At 53.6% G+C, this 22,843-nt stretch overlaps 1 protein-coding gene across 1 annotated transcript in view; it reads right to left on the bottom strand.

Annotated features, from left to right (window-relative positions):
* Positions 1-4,909: 4,909 nt before the first annotated feature.
* LOC144672261 (atrial natriuretic peptide receptor 1-like) overlaps positions 4,910-22,843 on the bottom strand; it is a 55,970-nt gene continuing 38,036 nt past the window's right edge. The window contains exons 14-22 of the mRNA XM_078534102.1: positions 19,301-19,453; positions 17,243-17,411; positions 15,408-15,554; positions 13,758-13,881; positions 12,296-12,364; positions 11,294-11,468; positions 10,491-10,589; positions 9,210-9,301; positions 4,910-5,321 (exon numbers count right to left, since the gene is read on the bottom strand). Coding sequence (XP_078390228.1) covers positions 5,259-5,321; positions 9,210-9,301; positions 10,491-10,589; positions 11,294-11,468; positions 12,296-12,364; positions 13,758-13,881; positions 15,408-15,554; positions 17,243-17,411; positions 19,301-19,453 — 1,091 coding nt within the window. The 3' untranslated portion in view covers positions 4,910-5,258. The remainder of the gene's footprint in view (positions 5,322-9,209; positions 9,302-10,490; positions 10,590-11,293; positions 11,469-12,295; positions 12,365-13,757; positions 13,882-15,407; positions 15,555-17,242; positions 17,412-19,300; positions 19,454-22,843) is intronic.

The following is a 22,843-nucleotide window of genomic DNA, read 5'->3' as shown; positions in this document are numbered from 1 at the left end:
CCCTATTGAGTCTCCGGGTTGCTAACGCCAAATGATTTCTGATTGACGGGCGGGATCAGCGCTGATCCTTGCCTAACACACCGCTTTCTCACTTCCTCCGGCTACCCTTTACCCCCCTCTCTCTACCTTCAGGTGCCGTGCCCTGAAAGGGGCATGGGCAACCACAGGCTTCTTGTGATAGGCCCATGGTTGCGTTTGGCAAGGTACCACGATGGTCTACTGCAGGCTCTGGCCGACCGAGCAGACTCTCCCGCTCTCACCGCCTGCCATTGGCGGACTGGAAGGATTTAGAGGTTGACAATCGACCTCTTTTGGCCATGTTCCGGGCGCACCTTCCTTGGCGAACAAACCCTGACAGGGGCTTCAACCCAGATCTTCCAGCCCGGAGGTGGGAACACTGTCCCTGCGCTACTAAGATCTCCTTCACCAATTAGCCCCCCGAATCTCTTGGATTTCTATCTTGTGGCTAATTTCTTATCCCTTGGGCTATTTGTCCTGATCCTACCATGAGGGTCCCCCTCTGTCGAAGGCCCTTTTAGAACCATAGAACACTACAGCACAGAAAAAAAAACAAGTCATTCGGCCCTTCTAGTCTGTACCGAAATATTATTCCGCTAGTCCCATTGACCTTTTGAAAACCTAACTGTGATTTTAGGGACATTACTCCCCTGTTACCTTTGAAAGAATTCCAGCACAACTTAACAATCCCTGCTGGCAAATTCTTACATTATAATTTCTGTCCCCAGATACCACCCACCCCCCCCAACCTCACGCTCCTTCCATTACAGATTTCACTGATGTTACCTGTCCACTGTCGTTTAGCCATCTAGACCAGTCTGTGTCCTCCGAGTCCTATTCTAACTCCCTTCCCGCACGTCGGAACGGACATGAACTGTCTGCCCGTCCTCTGGGGCTGCCCTCTCTTTGGATGGGACTTTTCGATACGTACACCAGTCCCTCTGCTCCCTCCTCGCTCACGTCTTTGAGTCTGTGTGGGTGCAGGCCGTCTGGACCTGGGGACTTATCCTCTTTTTAGCTTTACTGGCTTGTCGATCATTTTCTCTCCCATCAACATGAATGTTCCTTTCCTCATCGAGTGAAGTGTCGACTTTGATAACTTCTGCAGTCGAAGCTGAGACGAAGTAGTTATATTTCTCAACCCTGACCATTCATTTTGCTCTCCCTTTAGTGACCCGATTCCATACTTATCCTTTTCTATTGTTTTTTTTTATGTGCCTATAAAACACTTGATTATTTCTTTGTTTTTTTTTTGCTCTCTCTCTCTCTCTATTCCCTCACGGGGACGTGGGCATCGCTGGCAGGGTCAGCATTTGTTGCCCATCCCTCGTTGCCCCTGAGCTGAGTGTCTTGCTCGGCCATTTCAGAGTCAACCACATTGGGTCAGGAGCCAGCTCTCATGGTGGGATTTGAACCCCATATCTTCAGAGTATTAGCCTGGGCCTCAGGATTACTAGCCCAGTGACGTTAACACTACCTGATAAGTTGATTTCATCATTTCTTTCATTCCTGATGATTTTTTTTAAGCTTCTCTCTTACATCCTCTATTTTCCATTTGTTTCCTCTCCTTTACTATCCATTAGCTCATTTTGTCCACCACCCCACCCTCCCCCACCAAACCCCCCCCTCCCCCACCAAACCCCCCCTGCCATTTCTTGTGTCCTTTTCTGGTTACCATACCCCAGCCAACAAGTTACTGGACCCATGTTCAGGCCTCTGCTTCAGGGCCTCAAGGCTCCAGCTCTCCGGGAGAGGCAGTGAAAGTGAAACCAAGAATTTGACAGCAAGCAAGTGTAGGTTGGTGAGGTCAAGTGTGATGGCTGCGCAAAACCATTTACTTTAGATTCAATTCTCCCTTTAGTTCTTCATTCATCCACGATGTCCCACGGTTAGCTTGCCCGCTTCTGCTTTTTAATGGAACACGTTTCTCTTGAACCATGCTGATTACCCGTTTAAACATTCCTCACGGTTTCTCTTTCTTTGTTTATTCAAGATCTCCGCCCAGTTGAACCTTCCTCAGTCCCAGACCCTCATTTCCTCAGCATCTGTCTTCGCCCTAATCGATTGCCTCTGTCTTTTCCCACTCCAGACCCTAACCTTGAACACATGATCAAGAGAAAGAGAAAGTAGGGAAAAAAATGAAAGAGAAAGAGAGGGAGGGGGAACTTGCGTTGTTACAGAGCATCTTACAATGTTGGGGAGTCCAACAACCAATGAAGAACTCACTGAAGTATAGCTACTGCCTTTAATGCCTTAGGGACTGAGGGTATGACAAGCTGAGCTTTTTGTACTTGAGTCCTCAGTTCAGAGGAGCAATTGGAAATGACACTAGAAAATGGTGAATATTCCTCTTTCCACTATGTTCCTATTCCTCGCTGGAGTGTGAAGAAGTGTCTCATAGTTTAAATGGGATTAGACAAAGTCAACATGGATTTACGAAAGGGAAGTCATGTTTGACAAACCTACTGGAGTTTCTTGAGAGGATGCAACTAGCAGAATAGATAAGGGAGGACCGGTGGATGTGGTGTATTTGGATTTTCAGAAAGCTTTCGATAAAGTCCCACATAAGAGGGTTAGTGTGCAAAATTAAAGCACATGGGATTACGGGTAATATATTGGCATGGACTGAGAATTGGTTAGCGGACAGGAAGCAGAGAATAGGAATAAATGGGTCTTTTTCAAAGTGGCAGGCAGTGACTGCACGTGGTACCAGAGGGATCAGTGCTCGGGCCCCAGCTATTCACAATATGTATCAATGATTTGGATGAGGGAACCAAATGTAATATTTCCAAGTTTGCAGACGACACAAAACTTGGTGGGAATGTGAGCGATGAGGAGGGTGTTAAGAGGCTTCAAGGCGATTTAGACAAGTTGGCTGAGTGGGAAAAATACATGGCAGACGGAGTATAACGTGGATGAGTGTGAAGTTATCCACTTCAATAGGAAAAACAGAATGGCAGTGTATTATTTAAATGGGTGATAAATTGGGAAATGTTGATGTACAAAGGGACCTGGGTGTCCTTGTACACCAATCACTGTAAGCAAGTATGCAGGTGCAGCCAGCAGTTAAGAAGGCAAATGCTATGCTGGCCTTCAGTGCGAGAGGACTTGAGTACAGGAGCAAGGATGTCTTACTGCAGCTGTACAGGGTCTTGGTGAGACCACACCTGGAGTATTGTGTGTAGTTTTGGTCTCCTTACTTAAGAAAGGATATACTTGCTATAGAGGGAGTGCAGCGAAGGTTCACCAGACTGATTCCTGGGATGGCAGGATTGTCGTATGAGGAGAGATTGAGCCGACTAGGCTTGTATTCACTGGGGTTTAGAAGAATGAGAGGGGATCCCATTGAAACGGATAAAATTCTGACAGGGCTGGACAGACTGGATGCAGGGATGATGTTTCCTCTGGCTGGAGGGGGCAAGAACAAGGGGTCACAGTCTCAGGATACAGGGTAGGCCATTTAGGACTGAAATGAGGAGAAACTTCTTCACTCAGAGGGTATGGGGAGAGAGTGGGAGTACGGTGTTGAGGATCAGCCATGATCATATTGAATGGTGGAGCAGGCTCGAAGGGCCGAATGACCTACTCCTGCTCCTATTTTCTATGTGGATTCTATTCTCTTTATTTGACAAAAAAAATCTTATCTTTGTGTCCAGTTGTTATCCTCTTGTGACACGACCTATTCATGGAAGGGTCAAAGGTCAAGGATACCTCGAGTAAATCTTCCCCATAGATATGGCTTAGCATTTTTGGCTTATTTTGCACCCCCCCACACCCCAGCCATTTCTTGTGTCCTTCTCTGGTTACCATACCCCAACCAACGAGCAATTTACTGGACCCGTGTTCAGGCTTCTGTCCCAGGGCCCCAAGGCTCCAACTCTCCTGGAGAGGCAGTGAAAGTGAAAGCAGGACCTTGACAGCAAGTGTAGGTTAGTGAGGTCAAGGGTGATGGCTGGGCAATAAAGGCTTGCGATTGTATAGCGCCTGGGCCTCAGGACGTTTCAAAGCCATTGAAGTGTAGTCACCGTGGGAACATAGGAAACATGGCAGCCAATTTGCACACAGCAAGATCTCAGATCTCCCAAACAACAGTGTGATCATGCATGTTCAAATCTCGTTAATCTCTCACTAACCATTAATCGAACAGACTAGTAGAAAGGTTGAAAATGGTTAAGAAAAGAGCAGATTACAAAGAGGGAGAGAGGGAAAGAGAGGGAGGCCAGTGAGTGAGTGACAGAGATACAGAAAGGGGCACAGAGGGAGACAGAAAACAAAGTGAGACAGGGAGAGAGAGAGGGAGTCCAGTGTGTGTGAGTGACAGGGGCACAGATAGGGAGACAGTAAACAGGGGGATAGAGAGAGAGGAGGAGGGAGAGAGAGGAGGAGGAGAGAAGGGGAGAGAGGGAGAAGGAAAGAGGGTGAGGGAGAGAGAGAGAGGGCAGTGAGTGAGCGACAGAGACAGAGAAAGGGGGAGATAGGATACCAGGAGACAGAGAGAGAGGAGGAGAGAGAGAGGAGGAGAGAGGGAGGAGGGGAGAGGGAGAGAGAGAGAGGCCAGTGAGTGAGTGAGTGACAGGGGCAGAGAAAGGGGCACAGATAGGGAGACAGTAAACAGGGGGATAGAGAGAGGGAGGAGGAGAGAAAGAGAAGGAGAGAGAGAGAGAGAGGGAGATGCAGTGAGTGAGTAACAGAGACAGAGAAAGGGGGAGATAGGATACCAGGAGACAGAAAGAGAGAGAGAGAGGAGGAGAGAGGGAGGAGGGGAGAGGGAGAGAGAGAGAGGCCAGTGAGTGAGTGACAGGGGCAGAGAAAGGGGGAGATAGGATACCAGGAGACAGAAAGAGAGAGAGAGAGAGGAGGCAGAGAAAGAGAGAGGCAGGTGGACAGGATTCATTGACAGATTCACATTTCTGTTTTTACTATGAATTAAGTAGATAGGAGCCAGTTATAAAGTCACGAGTCTCTGAGCAACACACACAGAGTCACAACGGACGGACGAAGATGGCGAGGGTGACCGAGACAGAATCAAGCGTAAGATTCTCCCCTCCTCCCGCTCCGGGGCGCAGCACCAGCAGGATCCGGAACGCCGCGCTCTTCCACAGTCTGGAGAAAGACTCTCCTTTATCCCGGAGGTCAAGAGATGGCCCCTTCTGATCACACAGGGGGGCAGAAGGAATGGGGTTGTGTGCGGGCGGCGGAGGCAGGCAGTGGGGGTGGACGGGTAAGGTCACGGCGGGAGGTCAGCCGTGACTGCTGACAGAGCGCTCACCCAGCAGCCAGTACGTCCTCATCTTCCCTTTCCCCTGAAAGACAAAAGGGAGCAGTATCAGATACCCAGCTCCCCCAACACCCTGCTGGGTTAGGCTCTCAAACACAACAGGCCGGACCAGCGAGGCAAAGGGCCCTCGGTTCAATGTGCAGCCTGCATTTACCCCGTAGTTAATTCTTTTGGTGGCGTGCGAGTGCTGCTGATCAGACTAGCGTTTGCTATTCAGCCCTGGCTGTACTTGAGAAGGCAACAAAAACTAAAACAGCTGGAAAAACTCAGCAGGTCCGACAACATCTGCGGAGAGGAACACAGTTAACGTTTCGAGTCCGTATGACTCTTCAAAAGAACTATAAAACTATTAAAAATAGAAATGAGGTGAAATATAAGCTGGTTTAGGGGGGGGGGTGGGACAGGTAGAGCTGGATAGAGGGCCAGTGATAGGTGGAGATAACCAAAAGATGTCACAGACAAAAGAACAAAGAGGTGTTGAAGGTGGTGATATTATCTAAGGAATGTGCTAATGGGGACATTAAGGGTAGAAAGCAGGACAAGCAAGGTACAGATAGCCCTAGTGGGGGTGGGGTGGGGGGATCGAAATAGGCTAAAAGATACAGATAAAACAATGGATGGAAATACATTTAAAAATAATAATGGAAATAGGTGGGAAAAGAAAAATATATTTTAAAAATATATAAATTATTAGAAAAAAGGGGGGATCGGAAAGGGCCTGGGGATTGGAGGAGAGAGTTCATGATCTAAAATTGTTGAACTCAATATTCAGCCCAGAAGGCTGTAAAGTGCCTAGTCAGAAGATGAGGTGCTGTTCCTCCAGTTTGCGTTGAGCTTCACTGGAACAATGCAGCAGGCCAAGGACGGACATGTGGGCATGAGAACAGGGTGGAGTGTTGAAATGGCAAGCGACAGGGAGGTCTGCGATGGGGACAGTGTAGAGGGAGCTTTACTCTGTATCTAACCCTGTGCTGTACCTGTCCTGGGAGTGTTTGATGGGGACAGTGTAGAGGGAGCTTTACTCTGTATCTAACCCCGTGCTGTACCAGTCCTGGGAGTGTTTGATGGGGACAGTGTGGAGGGAGCTTTACTCTGTATCTAACCCCGTGCTGTACCTGTCCTGGGAGTGTTTGATGGGGACAGTGTAGAGGGAGATTTACTCTGTATCTAACCCTGTGCTGTACCTGGCTATGCATGTATTGGGTACTGACACTGGTTGTGCATTGAGAAAAATGAACTACACTCTAATGGGGAGGTGCAATAGGGAGAGTGTAATGGAGAAGAGTGTAATGAAGAGAGCCTAATGGGGAGAGTGTATTGGGGAGAGTCTAACAGGGACAGTGTAATGAGGAGAGTGTACTGGGGAGCTATAATTGGGAGATGTAACAGGATAGGATAATGGGGAAACTGTCATGAGTGGTGTAATGGGCTGGTGTAATGATGAGTGTGTAATTGAAAGAGTGTAACGGGGAAGTGTAACAGGGAGGGTGTAACGGGGAGAGTGTAATGTTGTGGTGTAATGGGGAGAATGTAATGGGGTGGTGTAACGGGGAGAGTGTAATGGGGTGGTGTAACGGGGAGAGTGTAATGGGGTGGTGTAACGGGGAGAGTGTAATGGGGTGGTGTAACGGGGAGAGTGTAATGGGGTGGTGTAACGGGGAGAGTGTAACAGGGAGGGTGTAACGGGGAGAGCGTAACAGGGAGGGTGTAACGGGGAGAGTGTAATGTTGTGGTGTAATGGGGAGAATGTAATGGGGTGGTGTAACGGGGAGAGTGTAACGTTGTGGTGTAACGGGGAGAGTGTAATGTTGTGGTGTAACGGGAAGAGTGTAACAGGGAGGGTGTAACGGGGAGAGTGTAACAGGGAGGGTGTAACGGGGAGAGTGTAACAGAGAGGGTGTAACAGGGAGAGTGTAACAGGGAGGGTGTAACGGGGAGAGTGTAACAGGGAGGGTGTAACGGGGAGAGTGTAACAGGGAGGGTGTAACGGGGAGAGTGTAACAGGGAGGGTGTAACGGGAAGAGTGTAACAGGGAGGGTGTAACGGGGAGAGTGTAACAGGGATGGTGTAACGGGGAGAGTGTAATGTTGTGGTGTAACGGGAAGAGTGTAACAGGGAGGGTGTAACGGGAAGAGTGTAACAGGGAGGGTGTAACGGGGAGAGTGTAACAGGGAGGGTGTGACGGGGAGAGTGTAACGGGGAGAGTGTAATGGGATGGTGTAACGGGGAGAGTGTAATGGGGTGGTGTAACGGGGAGAGTGTAACGGGAGGGTGTAACGGGGAGAGTGTAACAGGGAGGGTGTGACGGGGAGAGTGTAACGGGGAGGGTGTAACGGGAAGAGTGTAACAGGGAGGGTGTAACGGGAAGAGTGTAACAGGGAGGGTGTAACGGGGAGAGTGTAACAGGGAGGGTGTAGCGGGGAGAGTGTAACAGGGAGGGTGTGACGGGGAGAGTGTAACAGGGAGGGTGTAACGGGGAGAGTGTAACAGGGAGGGTGTAACGGGGAGAGTGTAACAGGGAGGGGGTAACGGGAAGAGCGTAACAGGGAGGGTGTAACGGGGAGAGTGTAACAGGGAGGGTGTAACGGGGAGAGTGTAATGTTGTGGTGTAACGGGGAGAGTGTAATGTTGTGGTGTAACGGGGAGAGTGTAACAGGGAGGGTGTAACGGGAAGAGTGTAACAGGGAGGGTGTAACGGGGAGAGTGTAACAGGGAGGGTGTAACGGGGAGAGTGTAATGTTGTGGTGTAACGGGGAGAGTGTAACAGGGAGGGTGTAACGGGAAGAGTGTAACAGGGAGGGTGTAACGGGGAGAGTGTAATGTTGTGGTGTAACGGGGAGAGTGTAACGGGGAGAGTGTAACGGGGAGAGTGTAACGGGGAGAGTGTAATGTTGTGGTGTAACGGGGAGAGTGTAACCGGGAAGAGTGTAACGGGGAGAGTGTAACGGGGAGAGTGTAACGGGGAGAGTGTAACGGGGAGAGTGTAACGGGGAGAGTGTAATGTTGTGGTGTAACGGGGAGAGTGTAACAGGGAGGGTGTAACGGGAAGAGTGTAACAGGGAGGGTGTAACAGGGAGAGTGTAACAGGGATGGTGTAATGGGGAGAGTGTAATGTTGTGGTGTAACGGGGACAGTGTAACAGGGAGGGTGTAACGGGAAGAGTGTAACAGGGAGGGTGAAACGGGGAGAGTGTAATGTTGTGGTGTAACGGGGAGAGTGTAACAGGGAGGGTGTAACGGGAAGAGTGTAACAGGGAGGGTGTAACGGGGAGAGTGTAATGTTGTGGTGTAACGGGAAGAGTGTAACAGGGAGGGTGTAACGGGGAGAGTGTAACGGGGAGAGTGTAACGGGGAGAGTGTAATGTTGTGGTGTAACGGGAAGAGTGTAACAGGGAGGGTGTAACGGGGAGAGTGTAATGTTGTGGTGTAACGGGAAGAGTGTAACAGGGAGGGTGTAACGGGGAGAGTGTAATGTTGTGGTGTAACGGGAAGAGTGTAACAGGGAGGGTGTAACAGGGAGGGTGTAACGGGGAGAGTGTAACGGGGAGAGTGTAACGGGGAGAGTGTAACGGGGAGAGTGTAACGGGGAGAGTGTAACAGGGAGGGTGTAACGGGGAGAGTGTAATGTTGTGGTGTAACGGGGAGGGTGTAACGGGGAGAGTGTAATGTTGTGGTGTAACGGGGAGAGTGTCACAGGGAGGGTGTAACGGGAAGAGTGTAACAGGGAGGGTGTAACGGGGAGAGTGTAACAGGGAGGGTGTAACGGGGAGAGTGTAACAGGGAGGGTGGAACGGGGAGAGTGTAACAGGGAGAGTGTAATGGGGTGGTGTAACGGAGAGAGTGTAATTCCTGCTTGTCGATAATACCAGCCTGAGGCCCGTGTATTACCATGGAGAGCTCCTACAATGGTTTACCTTCATTTCAATATCTCCTCTCAAATCAAGCTCGAAGCATCTGAACTCCTCCAGCACGGTCTTCGTGGCTGATGACATGTGGATCTTCAGGGCTGGAGAGGAGGAAATGAGACAGTGTTAAAGGAGCTGCCTCCTTCTGGCACTGCCCCCTCTGGCATTGCCCTCCTCGAGCACTGGTCCTGCCCATAACTGCCACTCCATCAAGGGTCCTTGCTTCACCCCAATCAGACAATGACCCAAACTCCTCTCTTTCCCTGGGTGGAATTTTACGCCAACAGGATTTTACCTTCCTGCCGAAGCCAGTGAGGTTTAGAACGTCTCGCCGTGTTTTACGGCCCTGTCCCCAACAAAACAGGGCCATAAAACTCTGCCCCCTGTCTCTGATCCATACTTACCCTCTGCCATATGCCAAGTTCTAACATCTCATCTGTCACAGGGTTAGTACTGAGGGAGCGCCGCACTGTCGGAGGGTCAGTGCTGAGGGAGTGCCGCACTGTCACAGGGTCAGTACTGAGGGAGCGCTGCACTGTCAGAGGGTCAGTACTGAGGGAGTGCCGCACTGTCGGAGGGTCAGTACTGAGGGAGCGCCGCACTGTCGGAGGGCCAGTACTGAGGGAGCGCCGCACTGTCGGAGGGCCAGTACTGAGGGAGCGCCGCACTGTCGGAGGGTCAGTACTGAGGGAGCGCCGCACTGTGGGAGGGTCAGTACTGAGGGAGCGCCGCACTGTCGGAGGGTCAGTACTGAGGGAGTGCTGCACTGTCGGAGGGTCAGTGCTGAGGGAGTGCCGCACTGTCACAGGGTCAGTACTGAGGGAGCGCCGCACTGTCGGAGGGTCAGTATTGAGGGAGCGCCGCACTGTCGGAAGTGCTGTGTTTTGGATGAGAACTCAATCTGAGACCCCCCTGGCCTCTTTGGTGAACATTGAAGATTTCCACAGCAACTACGTTGGAGAGCAAAGTGACGACCTGCCCTTTATCCCGGAGCTGCTAGTTATCCCTGAACCATCAACACGAAAGCCGGTTACCTGGTCTTTAACAGAGGGCTGTTTGTGGGATCTTGCTGTGTGAGAATTGGCTGCCACGTTTCCTACATTACAGCGGGGACCCACACTTCACAAAGAGTTTCATTGCCTGCGAAGCGTTTTGGGACGTGCTGGGGCGCTATGGAAATTCTGGTTGTCTTTCCCAGGAAGCCAAACAATGGCAGCACACGGGCTGGACAGTGGGAGCCGGGCGGGATGGGGGGGCGTGGTTGGGGTGTGTTTTACCCGTGTGCCGTACCTTCACCGTTGGACTCCATGCGAGAGGCCGTGTTCACCGTGTCCCCGAACAGGCAGTAACGGGGCATCTTTAAGCCGACCACACCAGCACACACCGGCCCTGGGAACGGAAAGGAGGGGGGTTTGAGACTCGCCGTCCTGGTCAGACACCACCCAACCCCCCCACCGCCACCCCACCACCCCAGAAAACCAATAGACAGCCTTGCGACAGGACTGTGAGGGGGTCTCCACCCGCAGCCACGCCCCTCCCATGGTGAGACTGAGCCCCACACACCGGGGGTGGGGGGGATGATGACCGGAGTATTGCTCTATCGCAGACCCAATGTCCATTCGCACTCATCGGAGTGAAGGGAAGGTACTGGGCAAAGAGGCGCAGTAGCACTCCAAATCATAGAATTGTCCTGCACTGAAGGAGGCCATTCAGCCCATCGTGCCTCTGCCAGCTCTTTGAAAGATCTATCCAATTAGTCCCACTGTCCCCCTCCCTCCTCCGCTCTTTCCCCCCATCGCCCCTGCAAATGTTTCCCCCTTTCAAGTATTTATCCAATTCCCCCCCTTTTGAAAGTTCCTATTGAATCTGCTTCCACCGCCCTTTCAGGCAGCGCCTTCCAGATCACAACAACTCGCTGTGTCAAAAAAAAACAAATTCTCCTCATCTCCCCCTCTGGTTCTTTTCCCGATTCTCTTCAATCTGTGTCCCCCTGTGTCCCCCTGTGTTACCGACCCTCCTGCCCAGTGGAAACCGTTTCTCCTCATTTACTCTGTCCAAACCCATCTGGGCCTCCCCAGGGTCGGGCTCCTCACCCGTGTGGATTCCGATCCTCAGCCTCAGTTGTTGGTCTGGCCGATGACGTGTTTTGAACGTTTTGACTGCTTCGAGCAGAGCCAAAGACATCCGGGCCACCTCTCGCGCGTGGAGTTTCCCATTACGCTCGGGTAAGCCTGAGACCACCATGTAGGCATCACCGATCGTCTCAACCTAGCAGCGGCAGAGAGAGAGAGAGCCAGATAGAGAGGGACTCACCATAGAGAGGGAGAGGGCGGAGAAAGAGGCTCATTGTAGAGAGAGAGAGAGAGAGACAGACGGACAGAAACTCACTGTAGAGAGGGAGAGAGAGAGGGAGAGAGAGACAGACAGACAGAAACTCACCGTAGAGAGGGAGAGAGGGGAGAGAGAGAGAGAAACTCACCATAGAGAGAAAGAGAGAGGAGGGGGAGAGAGAGACTCACTGTAAAGAGGAAGGGGGAAAGAGAGGGATGGAGGGATGGAGAGAAGGGGTGGCAGCAAGAGGGAGGAAGAAAGGAGGGGAGCGAAGAGGAGAGAGTGAGGGGGAGAGAGTGAGTGGGAAAGAGAACGAGAGGGAGAGAGAGTAAGGGAGAGAGCGAGAGAGTGAGACTGAGTGAGTGAAGAGGAGAGATCGAGGGAGGGGGACAGTGAGGCAATGAGGAGAGCAAGGGATAGAGTGAGGAAGAGACAGTGAGCGAGAGAGACAGAAAGAAGGGGTGAGACAGATAGAGAGAACGAGAGAGAGAGAAAAACGATGTAAAAAGGGATGGAGGAAGGATAGAGAGGAAATGGGGGGTGGGGCTGGAAGACAGACAGACAGAAACTCACTGTAGAGAGGGAGAGAGAGAGAGAGATAGAGAGGGACTCACCGTAGAGAGGGAGAGGGGGGAGAAAGAGGCTCATTGTAGAGAGAGAGAGAGAGAGACAGACAGAAACTCACTGTAGAGAGGGAGAGGGAGAGAGAGAGACAGACAGACAGAAACTCACCATAGAGAGGGAGAGAGAGAGGTTGGGTTTACCTTGTAAACATCAAAGTTGTCAATAATGGCGTCAAAGCAGGTATAGAGATCATTGAGCAATGTCACGACCTGCAGCGAATCAGAGGAAAGGTTACTGGCAGGTTAGCAGCTGAACTCCGAAACATCCAAGATGGTACAAGCAGGACTGCGGGTCACATTGTCAACCAGGGCCCAGGAGCTGGGGGTGAGTCGGGGGGGATGGAGACTGGGAGCTGGGGGCATGGAGGGGCACAGCCCAGAAGCTGGTCAGGGCATGGAGTCAGGGCCACGGTCTGGGAATGGGGGTCCCGGCAGGAACAGGAGCTGGTGGGTGGGGGGAATGGAGACTGGGAGCTGGGGGCATGGAGGGGCAGGAGCTGGGATGGAGCCTCGGGCCACGACTGAGTGTTGCCAATTCCGATTAGGCACATTCCTGGAAGTCTCATCACAGGACCTCCCATCTCCAACTGCTCTGCCCCCATGCTCCCACCGCTGGTTGCCCAACATGTCAACCCTCACACGCCCTGCACTCCCACAGCCAATCAGAAAACAAACTGACTCTTCGTGACCCCAGTTGGATGATTCTTGGCTGTCAGTCAAACAGCCTTTCTGCCCCCCCACCCCCACTGCCCACCCCCTGGCCATGTCCAGAATGGTGCAGAGAGAATGAAAAGAAGCATTTTGATCGCTCCGATGATTTGTCCTTGCACCATGTTCTGGAAATCAATCTTACATCCCTGAAGACCCCAGGCCACTCCTAACCTCACCCACCCACCGTTAATGGGAGCAATTCACATGGACCGTTCTGGGGGGGTAAAAACCCAACTGGATTCCCTATCGCTCGGGTTCCAACCCCCCATGTGCTTGACTCTTAACTGCCCTCTGAAGTGGCCCCTTGTGAGACACAGCGTTGGGACAAATGAAGGAGCCAGAGGTTCAGGAAGGCAGCCCCCTCACCACTCTCAGGGGTAACGAGGGGTGGACAATCAATGAGAGGTGATCTTATTGAAACGTACAAGACCCCGAGGGGGCTTGACAGGGTAGATGTTGAGAAGATGTTTCCGCTAGTGGGGGAATCTCGAACTAGGGGACATAGTTACGGAATAAGGGGACACTCATTTAGAACTGAGATGCGAAGGAACTTCTTCTCCCAGAGGGTAGTGAATGTCTGGAATTCTCTACCCCAGAGAGTTGTGGAGGCTAGATCACTGGAAGTATTTAAAGAGGAGGTAGATAGGTTTTTGAAATATCGGGGAGTTGAGGGCTATGAGGAGCTGGCACGAAAGAGGAGCTGAGGCCTGGGGCAGATCAGCCATGATCTTATTGAATGGCGGGGGCAGGCTTGAGGGGCCGAATGGCCTACTCCCACCCCTATTTCTTACGTTCTTACGCCAGCCTCGGCAGTGAGCACTCCCACATCCCGGCAATGAAAAGGACGGTTCACTGGCGCCCCCCCTCCCCGGTTTGGCGACTTGCTGGTTACCTGCATTGGGGTACTCTCTGCAGACATGGCTGTGAAGCCCACAATGTCGCTGAAGTAGATCGTGACGCTGTCGAAGGCCTCCGCTTGGACCGTCTCCCCTCTCTTCAGCTGCTCAGCCACGGAGCTGGGAACGGAAGGTCAGGTGATCAGGTCATCATCCCACCAATGGCGGCCGTGCCTTCAGCTGCCGGGGCCATAAGCTCTGGAATTCCCTCCGTAAACCTTTCCGCCCCTCTCTCTCTCTCTCTCTCCTCGAAGACTCTCCTTAAAACTGACCTCTCTGACTGAGCTTTTATCCTTGTATCTCCCTACGTGGCGAGTTCAACATTCATCCATTTTCCATTCCCCCATCAACGTCACCTCATCCAAAACTCGGCTGTCTGCGTCCTGCCTTGTGCCAAGTCCTGCCCGCTCATCACCCATCCAGCGCTCGCTGACCTACACTGGCTCCTAGTCTGGCCACAGCTTCATTTTAAAATTCTCACACTGTTTCCAAATCCCTCCGTAGCCTCGCCCCCACCACCCACCAACCCCCCACCTCCTTATCCTCCAGTCCTACGACCCTCCGAGATCTCTGCCCTCTTTGGCGTCCCCCCCCCCCGGTTTTTACTTGCTTGCCCATTGGCAGCCGTATCTTCGACAATGTGACCCTGGCAGCGCCTGCTGTCCTCAGCTGCTCCGCAAGTGACGCCGGAATCTCCCGCAGCCTGACACACCCAACACAGAGCGGCCACTAGGAACGATGCCAGGGGCGACGGATGAGAACAGGCAAAACGTGACAGTCCTCCCCCGCTCAGGGGCTGCAAGCTGAGGAGGAGAGGCCCGAATGTCCGGAATATCATTCTCGGTTTGATGGGCACCCCACACAACTCCTTAAACATTCACTCCCTCCACCACACTCACACAGTGGGCAGCAGTGTGCGTACCATCTACAAGATGCACTGCATCAACTCACACCTTCCAAACCCACGATCTCTACCACCCAGGAGGACAAGGGCAGCAGACACATGGGGAACACCACCACCTGGAAGTTCCCCTCCGAGCCACTCACCATCCCGACTTGGAAATATATCGGCCGTTCCTTCACTTGTCGCTGGGTCAAAATCCTGGAACTCCCTCCCTAACAGCGCTATGGGTGGACCTGCACCACATGGACTGCAGCGGTTCAAGAAGGCAGCTCATCACCACCTCCTCAAGGGCAACTAGGGATAGGTACTAAATGCTGGGCCCAGCCAGCGAAGCCCATATCCTGAGAATGGTTAACAGGAGCCAAGCTGGTTGCTCAAGTCAAAGCCAAGACCCAGAGCTTTTGTTTGCTGAGAGAGTTTACTGACTTTGTTCAGTCTCATAACTCCACTCCAACACCCAGTGTCCCAGCTGTCACCTAGTTATATTCATTGAATTCAAATTCCACCAGCTGCTGTGGTGGAACTTGAACCTGTGCCCCCACAGCATTAGCCTGGGCCTCCAGATTACCTGCCCAGTGACATTACCATCTCCCTCTGGATTGTCTCTTACTTTATGTATTCAAAGAACTTTGTTAAACAATGCCCTTCACCTGTGTATCCTAACAATAGAATCAACGTACCATTGACAAGAATGAATAAATGGGGAGGGGAGTGGGGGGGGAGGGGGGTGCAGGGTACGTACTGTGGCAGGATCTGGTAGAGCAATGCCTCAGCTTTCCGTTTCTCGTCCAGGTAAGCCTGCGTCCGGTCCTCCACCAGCTCCTCCAGGTTGTTGGCGTACTGTTCCATCCTCGACAGGAGGTTGTCCAGGATGTTGGAGCTGTTCTCCCTGAGGCATCAGACGGAGGGATAGTCAGAGACAAACACGGGAAGGGCAGGGCAGAGTCAGTCTGACCGGCGGCGTTGGCCGGAGCCATTATCCTCCGAGCCAAAGTTCTGTCCCGGAGCCACAGCCCTTCACGAGACGAAGCAATGAGTTGGATGACGGGGCGATGAGGGAGGGTTTGCAGAGACAAAGTGAGGAAACAGTGCGATGGGGGCAGGAAATTAGACAGGGGATACAGAGAGACGGAAGCGGACACAACTGTGGCTGATCGAGGTCAATGTGACAAGCGTAAGATTCTCTGCTCAGGTGTCGAGGAAGACAAGTGGGAGTATTTTCCAAACGGTGGAAACTAGGAGCCGTGGAGGAGCGAGGAGGTTCATGAGTCCAGGAACACAGGTCACTTAAAACGCCCAGTGGACAGGTGCAAAAACAACATGAAAAGGGGGGGGAATGGATCAGTGTCCTTTATCACAGGGGCCTGGGATACAAAGGGTGGGAAGCGATGCTTCAGACACACTCACAGCCTTGGTCAGTGCCCATCTGGAGTAACTGTGGGGTCTGTAAGCCCCTCCTCAGGGTAGAGTGGCTTTGGAAGAGGTGCTGCACAGATTCACCAGAACACGGCAGCTTAAAGGGTTAAACTACGAGGGCAGGTCAAACAGGCCCAGCCTTGTATTCCCTCGAGTGTAGAGGAATAAGGGGTGATCTAATCAAGGGGTTTAAGATGATTAAAGGTTTCGATAGGGTCGATAGAGAGAAACTATTTCCTCTGGTGGGGGCGAGGAGTCCAGAACAAGGGAGCAGAACCTGTAAATGAGAGCCAGGCCGGGAGTCCCTCAGTACTGACCCTCCGACAGTGCGGCGCTCCCTCAGTACTGACCCTCCGACAGTGCGGCGCTCCCTCAGTACTGACCCTCCGACAGTGCGGCGCTCCCTCAGTACTGACCCTCCGACAGTGCGGCGCTCCCTCAGTACTGACCCTCCAACAGTGCGGCGCTCCCTCAGTACCGACCCACCGACAGTGCGGCACTCCCTCAGCACCGACCCTCCGACAGTGCGGCACTCCCTCAGCACTGACCCTCCGACAGTGTGGCGCTCCCTCAGTACCGACCCTCCGACAGTGCGGCACTCCCTCAGTACTGACCCTCCGACAGTGCGGCGCTCCCTCAGTACCGACCCTCTGACAGTGCGGCACTCCCTCAGTACTGACCCTCCGACAGTGCGGCACTCCCTCAGTACTGACCCTCCGACAGTGCAGCACTCCCTCAGTACCGACCCTCCGACAGTGCGGCACTCCCTCAGTACCGACCCTCCGACAGTGCAGCACTCCCTCAGTACCGACCCTCCGACAGTGCGGCGCTCCCTCAGTACCGACCCTCCGACAGTGCGGTACAGCCGTAACGGTATTGCCAGTGTCATCCACAAACCAATACTGAAAAGTAAAGGTTGTTGGATTGAATTTGGCAACTGCCATCTCGGCGATTCCACAAATTGATTCAGGGTAAGACAGCCGGTTTGGCGAATTGCCCAGCCTCGTGGATCTGAAATGATGGACGAATATCCAGGAGCGAGGGGCTTTGATACACATTGGCACGGTGCCTAAGGGCGGGTCAGCGGGTAAAGGGATTGCAGCCAATTAGACTGGGGAGCCGGTTAAGTGAGCCTCCTTTGCCTCCAATGCCCGGACCCACCTGTTCAACTTGCGGAGGAGAATCTTGACCTGGTTAAAGTCGGGCCTCTCGAGGATATCTTCGGCCCAGCATCGCTGCATGAGCAGGCTCACCTCCTCCACTTGGCAGCTCAGGCCGGTGCTGGGGCGGAAGTGTGGCCACGGATCACTCTTCACCTTTTCAATAATTTCTGATGGAGGGGGCAACAGACCAAACAGCGTCAACCGAGCGAGGCCGGAGGTCAAGCGTTCATCATTGCAAAGTACAACCGTAACCCGTGGGTCAATCGTCGCTCAGTATCTGCCTCCGTCGCCTCAAATGACGTATTGGAGGCAGCCGTGGTCCAGTGGGATGCTCTCCCTCCGTCCCCTCTCCAGCAGGAGCTAATGAGTTCAAGGCTGACTCCCGAGTCTTGACTTAATCCAGACTGACCACCATTCCCCAGTGAGAGTCAGTGTGTGTGGGACCCGTACCCCAGTGAGAGTCAGTGTGTGTGGAACCCGTACCCCAGTGAGAGTCAGTGTGTGTGGAACTGTACCCCAGTGAGAGTCAGTGTGTGTGTGTGGGACCCGTACCCCAGTTAGAGTCAGTGTGTGTGGAACCCGTACCCCAGTGAGAGTCAGTGTGTGAGGGACCCGTACCCCAGTGAGAGTCAGTGTGGGTGGGACCCGTACCCCAGTGAGAGTCAGTGTGTGTGGGACCCGTACCCCAGTGAGAATCAGTGTGTGTGGGACCCGTACCCCAGTGAGAATCAGTGTGTGAGGGACCCGTACCCCAGTGAGAGTCAGTGTGTGAGGGACCCGTACCCCAGTGAGATTCAGTGTATGAGGGACCCGTACCCCAGTGAGAGTCAGTCTGTGTGGGACCCGTACCCCAGTGAGAGTCAGTGTGTGAGGGACCCGTACCCCAGTAAGAGTCAGTGTGTGAGGGACCCGTACCCCAGTGAGAGTCAGTGTGTGAGGGACCCGTACCCCAGTGAGAATCAGTGTGTGTGGGACCCGTACCCCAGTGAGAATCAGTGTGTGTGGGACCCGTACCCCAGTAAGAGTCAGTGTGTGTGGGACCCATACCCCAGTGAGAATCAGTGTGTGTGGGACCCCTACCATCTCCGGGATCGTTGTTCACCGAGGGCGGTGAAGGGCTGATGTGCTGAGTACAGGAATATAACCGTAAAATAGGAAGAAAAGTAATTCCCAACTCAGCTCATTTCCAAACCCATTTTATACAACAATTTAAGAGTCATTTCAATTCCTTTGATAGGGTTGCATTCCCCCCCCGGTGAAACTCTATCTTCTTCTCAATGGCTGCTGCAATCATTTCTGATTGAGCTGCAAAATGGCTTTTTATATTTTAAATTGCTGCTGCTTCTTGCTCTTCAAGGGGCAATGCACCCTCTCCGTCAAAGTGAGATGGCTGGTTTCCCAAGCAGCACCCGGGGAGCTGAAGGCAGAAACAGCCCTGGGGATGAATATTAAACAAAAATGTTGTGACGCAAAATTTTGAGGCGTAATTTCTGTGACTGCGGCTTCTCAGGCGTAGCCTAACGCGCCAGTCTGGAGTTGGCTGCAGCTTTGGGTGAGGTTCTGTAGATACAGTCCCTGGCGAATGCCCTGTTGCCTCGGGTAGAGGGTAAGCAGGAGTTGCTCGCCATGGCAGAATCACAGCAGCTGCTTCCCTCAGCCCGTCCCCTGTAAAGGAGATGGAAATGGAGAGCATTCCCCTTCTGCAAAGCATCTTTCATCAGCTCAGGGCATGCCTTGACAGCGAACGATGTGCCGCCCCTGGGAGTGCGGCATCCCCTGCGGCGCACAGCAAGCTCCCACAAGCAGCCGTGAGATAATCCGCTGAAGTGCTTGCTGGTTCAGGGGTGAATATTGGCTCCAAGACACTGGGGAGAACTCCCTCTCTGCCCTTCCACGAATGGTAGCTGCGGAGTCTTTTATGCCCACCTGAGAGGGCAGACAGGGGCCCTCAGTTTGACCTCTCACCCAACAGGCGGTCCCCACTTTATCACATTCCTAAGCTTCGTTTCGATGTGAAGGGAGCCTCTCGGTCATCGCACGGTTAACACAGCCTTACCTTTGGGGCTGAGATCTTGACCCTCAATGTAGAAGGGTCCATTCCGCAGTCCTATCTCCTGCAGGATGATCCCGAAGCTGTACACGTCCCCTTTCTGAGTTCCTGTCGAGGGATTTTCCATCCTCAGGATCTCTGGGGCTGTCCATAGTTTCTCTGCCACAGGAAACATGCAATGAGCTGACAGACAAAACCCCCTGAGCTGGATCCCTGCACGCTCGGTGGAACGATGATGTGAGGTGAGTGCACTGGGAGGGACAGGTTAATCCAGAACGATGTTTCGCAAAGCTCTCCACCGCTGGGTGTTTCATTCACCTCATCTCTGGGTCTGTTGTAGACTCATTGGCTGCTGGGATTAATCAGCAACTTCACAAGGTTCGATCATGTGACTCCAGGATGGCAGAAGATTAGGGTTAGGGTAGAATCCCACACACACTGACTCTCACTGGGGTACGGGTCCCACGCACACTGACTCTCACTGGGGTACAGGTCCCACACACACACTGACTCTCACTGGGGTAGAATCCCACCCACACCGGCTCTCACTGGGGTACGGGTCCCAGCCACACTGGCTCTCACTGGGGTACGGGTCCCGCACACACTGACTCTCACTGAGGTACGGGTCCCACCCACACTGACTCTCACTGGGGTACGGGTTCCACACACACTGACACTCACTGGGGTACGGGTCCCAGCCACACTGGCTCTCACTGGGGTACGGGTCCCGCACACACTGACTCTCACTGGGGTACGGGTCCCACCCACACTGACTCTCACTGGGGTACGGGTTCCACACACACTGACACTCACTGGGGTACAGGTCCCGCACACACTGACTCTCACTGGGGTACAGGTCCCGCACACACTGACTCTCACTGAGGTACGGGTCCCGCACACACTGACTCTCACTGGGATACGGGTCCCACACACACTGACTCTCACTGGGGTACGGGTCCCACACACACTGACTCTCACTGGGGTACGGGTCCCACACACACTGACTCTCACTGGGATACGGGTCCCACACACACTGACTATCACTGGGGTAGAATCCCACACACGCTGACTCTCACTGGGGTAGAATCCCACACACACTGACTCTCACTGGGTTACGGGTCCCACACACACTGACTCTCACTGGGGTACGGGCCCCACACACACTGACTCTCACTGGGGTACGGGTTCCACACACACTGACTCTCACTGGGGTACGGGTCCCACACACACTGATTCTCACTGGGGTACGGGTCCCACACACACTGACTCTCACTGGGGTACGGGTCCCACACACACTGACTCTCACTGGGGTACGGGTCCCACACACACTGACTCTCACTGGGGTACGGGTCCCACACACACTGACTTTCACGGGGGTACGGGTCCCACACACACTGACTCTCACTGGGGTACGGGTCCCACACACACTGACTCTCACTGGGGTACGGGTCCCACACACACTGACACTCACTGGGGTACGGGTCCCGCACACACTGACTCTCACTGAGGTATGGGTCCCGCACACACTGACTCTCACTGGGGTACGGGTCCCACACACACTGACTCTCACTGGGGTACGGGTCCCACACACACTGACTCTCACTGGGGTACGGGTTCCACACACACTGACTCTCTCTGGGGTACGGGTCCCACACACACTGACTCTCACTGGGGTAGAATCCCACACACACTGACTCTCACTGGGGTACGGGTCCCACGCACACTGACTCTCTCTGGGGTACGGGTCCCACACACACTGACTCTCTCTGGGGTACGGGTCCCACACACACTGACTATCACTGGGGTGGAATCCCACACACGCTGACTCTCACTGGGGTAGAATCCCACACACACTAACTCTCACTGGGGTAGAATCCCACACACACTGACTCTCACTGGGTTACGGGTCCCACACACACTGACTCTCACTGGGGTACGGGCCCCACACACACTGACTCTCACTGGGGTACGGGTCCCACACACGCTGACTCTCACTGGGGTACGGGTCCCACACACACTGACTCTCACTGGGGTACGGGTCCCACACACACTGACTCTCACTGGGGTACGGGTCCCACACACACTGACTTTCACTGGGGTACGGGTCTCACACACTGGCTCTCACTAGGGTAGAATCCCACACACACTGACTCTCACTGGGGTACAGGTCCCACCCACATTGACTCTCACTGGGGTACGGGTCCCACACACATTGACTCTCACTGGGGTACGGGTCCCACACACACTGACTCTCACTGGGGTACGGGTTCCACACACACTGACTCTCACAGGGGTACGGGTCCCACACACACTGACTCTCATTGGGGCACGGGTCCCACACACACTGACTCTCACTGGGGTACAGGTCCCACACACACGACTCTCACTTGGGTACGGGTACCACACATAATGATTCTCACTGGGGAACGGGTTCCACACACACTGACTCTCACTGGGGTACGGGTCCCACACACATTGACTCTCACTGGGGTACGGGTCCCACACACACTGACTCTCACAGGGGTACGGGTTCCACACACACTGACTCTCACAGGGGTACGGGTCCCACACAAACTGACTCTCATTGGGGCACGGGTCCCACACACACGACTCTCACTGGGGTACGGGTCCCACACACACTGATTCTCACTGGGGTACGGGTCCCACACATACTGACTCTCTCTGAGGTACGGGTCCCCCACACACTGACTCTCATTGGGGTACGGGTCCCACACACACTGATTCTCACTGGGGTACGGCTCCCACACATACTGACTCTCTCTGGGGTACGGGTCCCACACACTGACTCTCATTGGGGTACAGGTCCCACACACACGACTCTCACTTGGGTACGGGTACCACACATAATGATTCTCACTGGGGAACGGGTTCCACACACACTGATTCTCACTGGGGTACGGGTTCCACACACACTGACTCTCACCGGGGTACGGGTCCCACACACACGGACTCTCACTGGGATACGGGTCCCACACACACTGTTTCTCACTGGGGTACGGGTCCCACACACACTGACTCTCACTGGGGTACGGGTCCCACAGACACTGATTCTCACTGGGGTACGGGTCCCATACACACTGACTCTCACTGGGGTAGAATCCCACACACACTGACTCTCACTGGGGTAGAATCCCACATACTGACTCTCACTGGGGTACGGGTCCCACACACACTGACTCTCTCTGGGGTACGGGTCCCACACACACTGACTCTCACCGGGGTACGGGTCCCACACACACGGACTCTCACTGGGGTACGGGTCCCACACACACTGACTCTCACTGGGGTACGGGTCCCACACACACTGACTCTCACTGGGGTACGGGTCCCACACACACTGATTCTCACTGGGGTACGGGTCCCATACACACTGACTCTCACTGGGGTAGAATCCCACACACACTGACTCTCACTGGGGTAGAATCCCACATACTGACTCTCACTGGGGTACGGGTCCCACACACACTGACTCTCTCTGGGGTACGGGTCCCACACACACTGACTCTCTCTGGGGTATGGGTCCCACAC

The sequence above is a fragment of the Cetorhinus maximus genome, chromosome 36 (assembly GCF_964194155.1).
Source record: "Cetorhinus maximus chromosome 36, sCetMax3.hap1.1, whole genome shotgun sequence".
Taxonomy (NCBI): Eukaryota; Metazoa; Chordata; class Chondrichthyes; order Lamniformes; family Cetorhinidae; genus Cetorhinus; species Cetorhinus maximus.
Note: the sequence above shows the minus strand (reverse complement) of the source record. Positions and strands in the feature narration are given on the sequence as shown.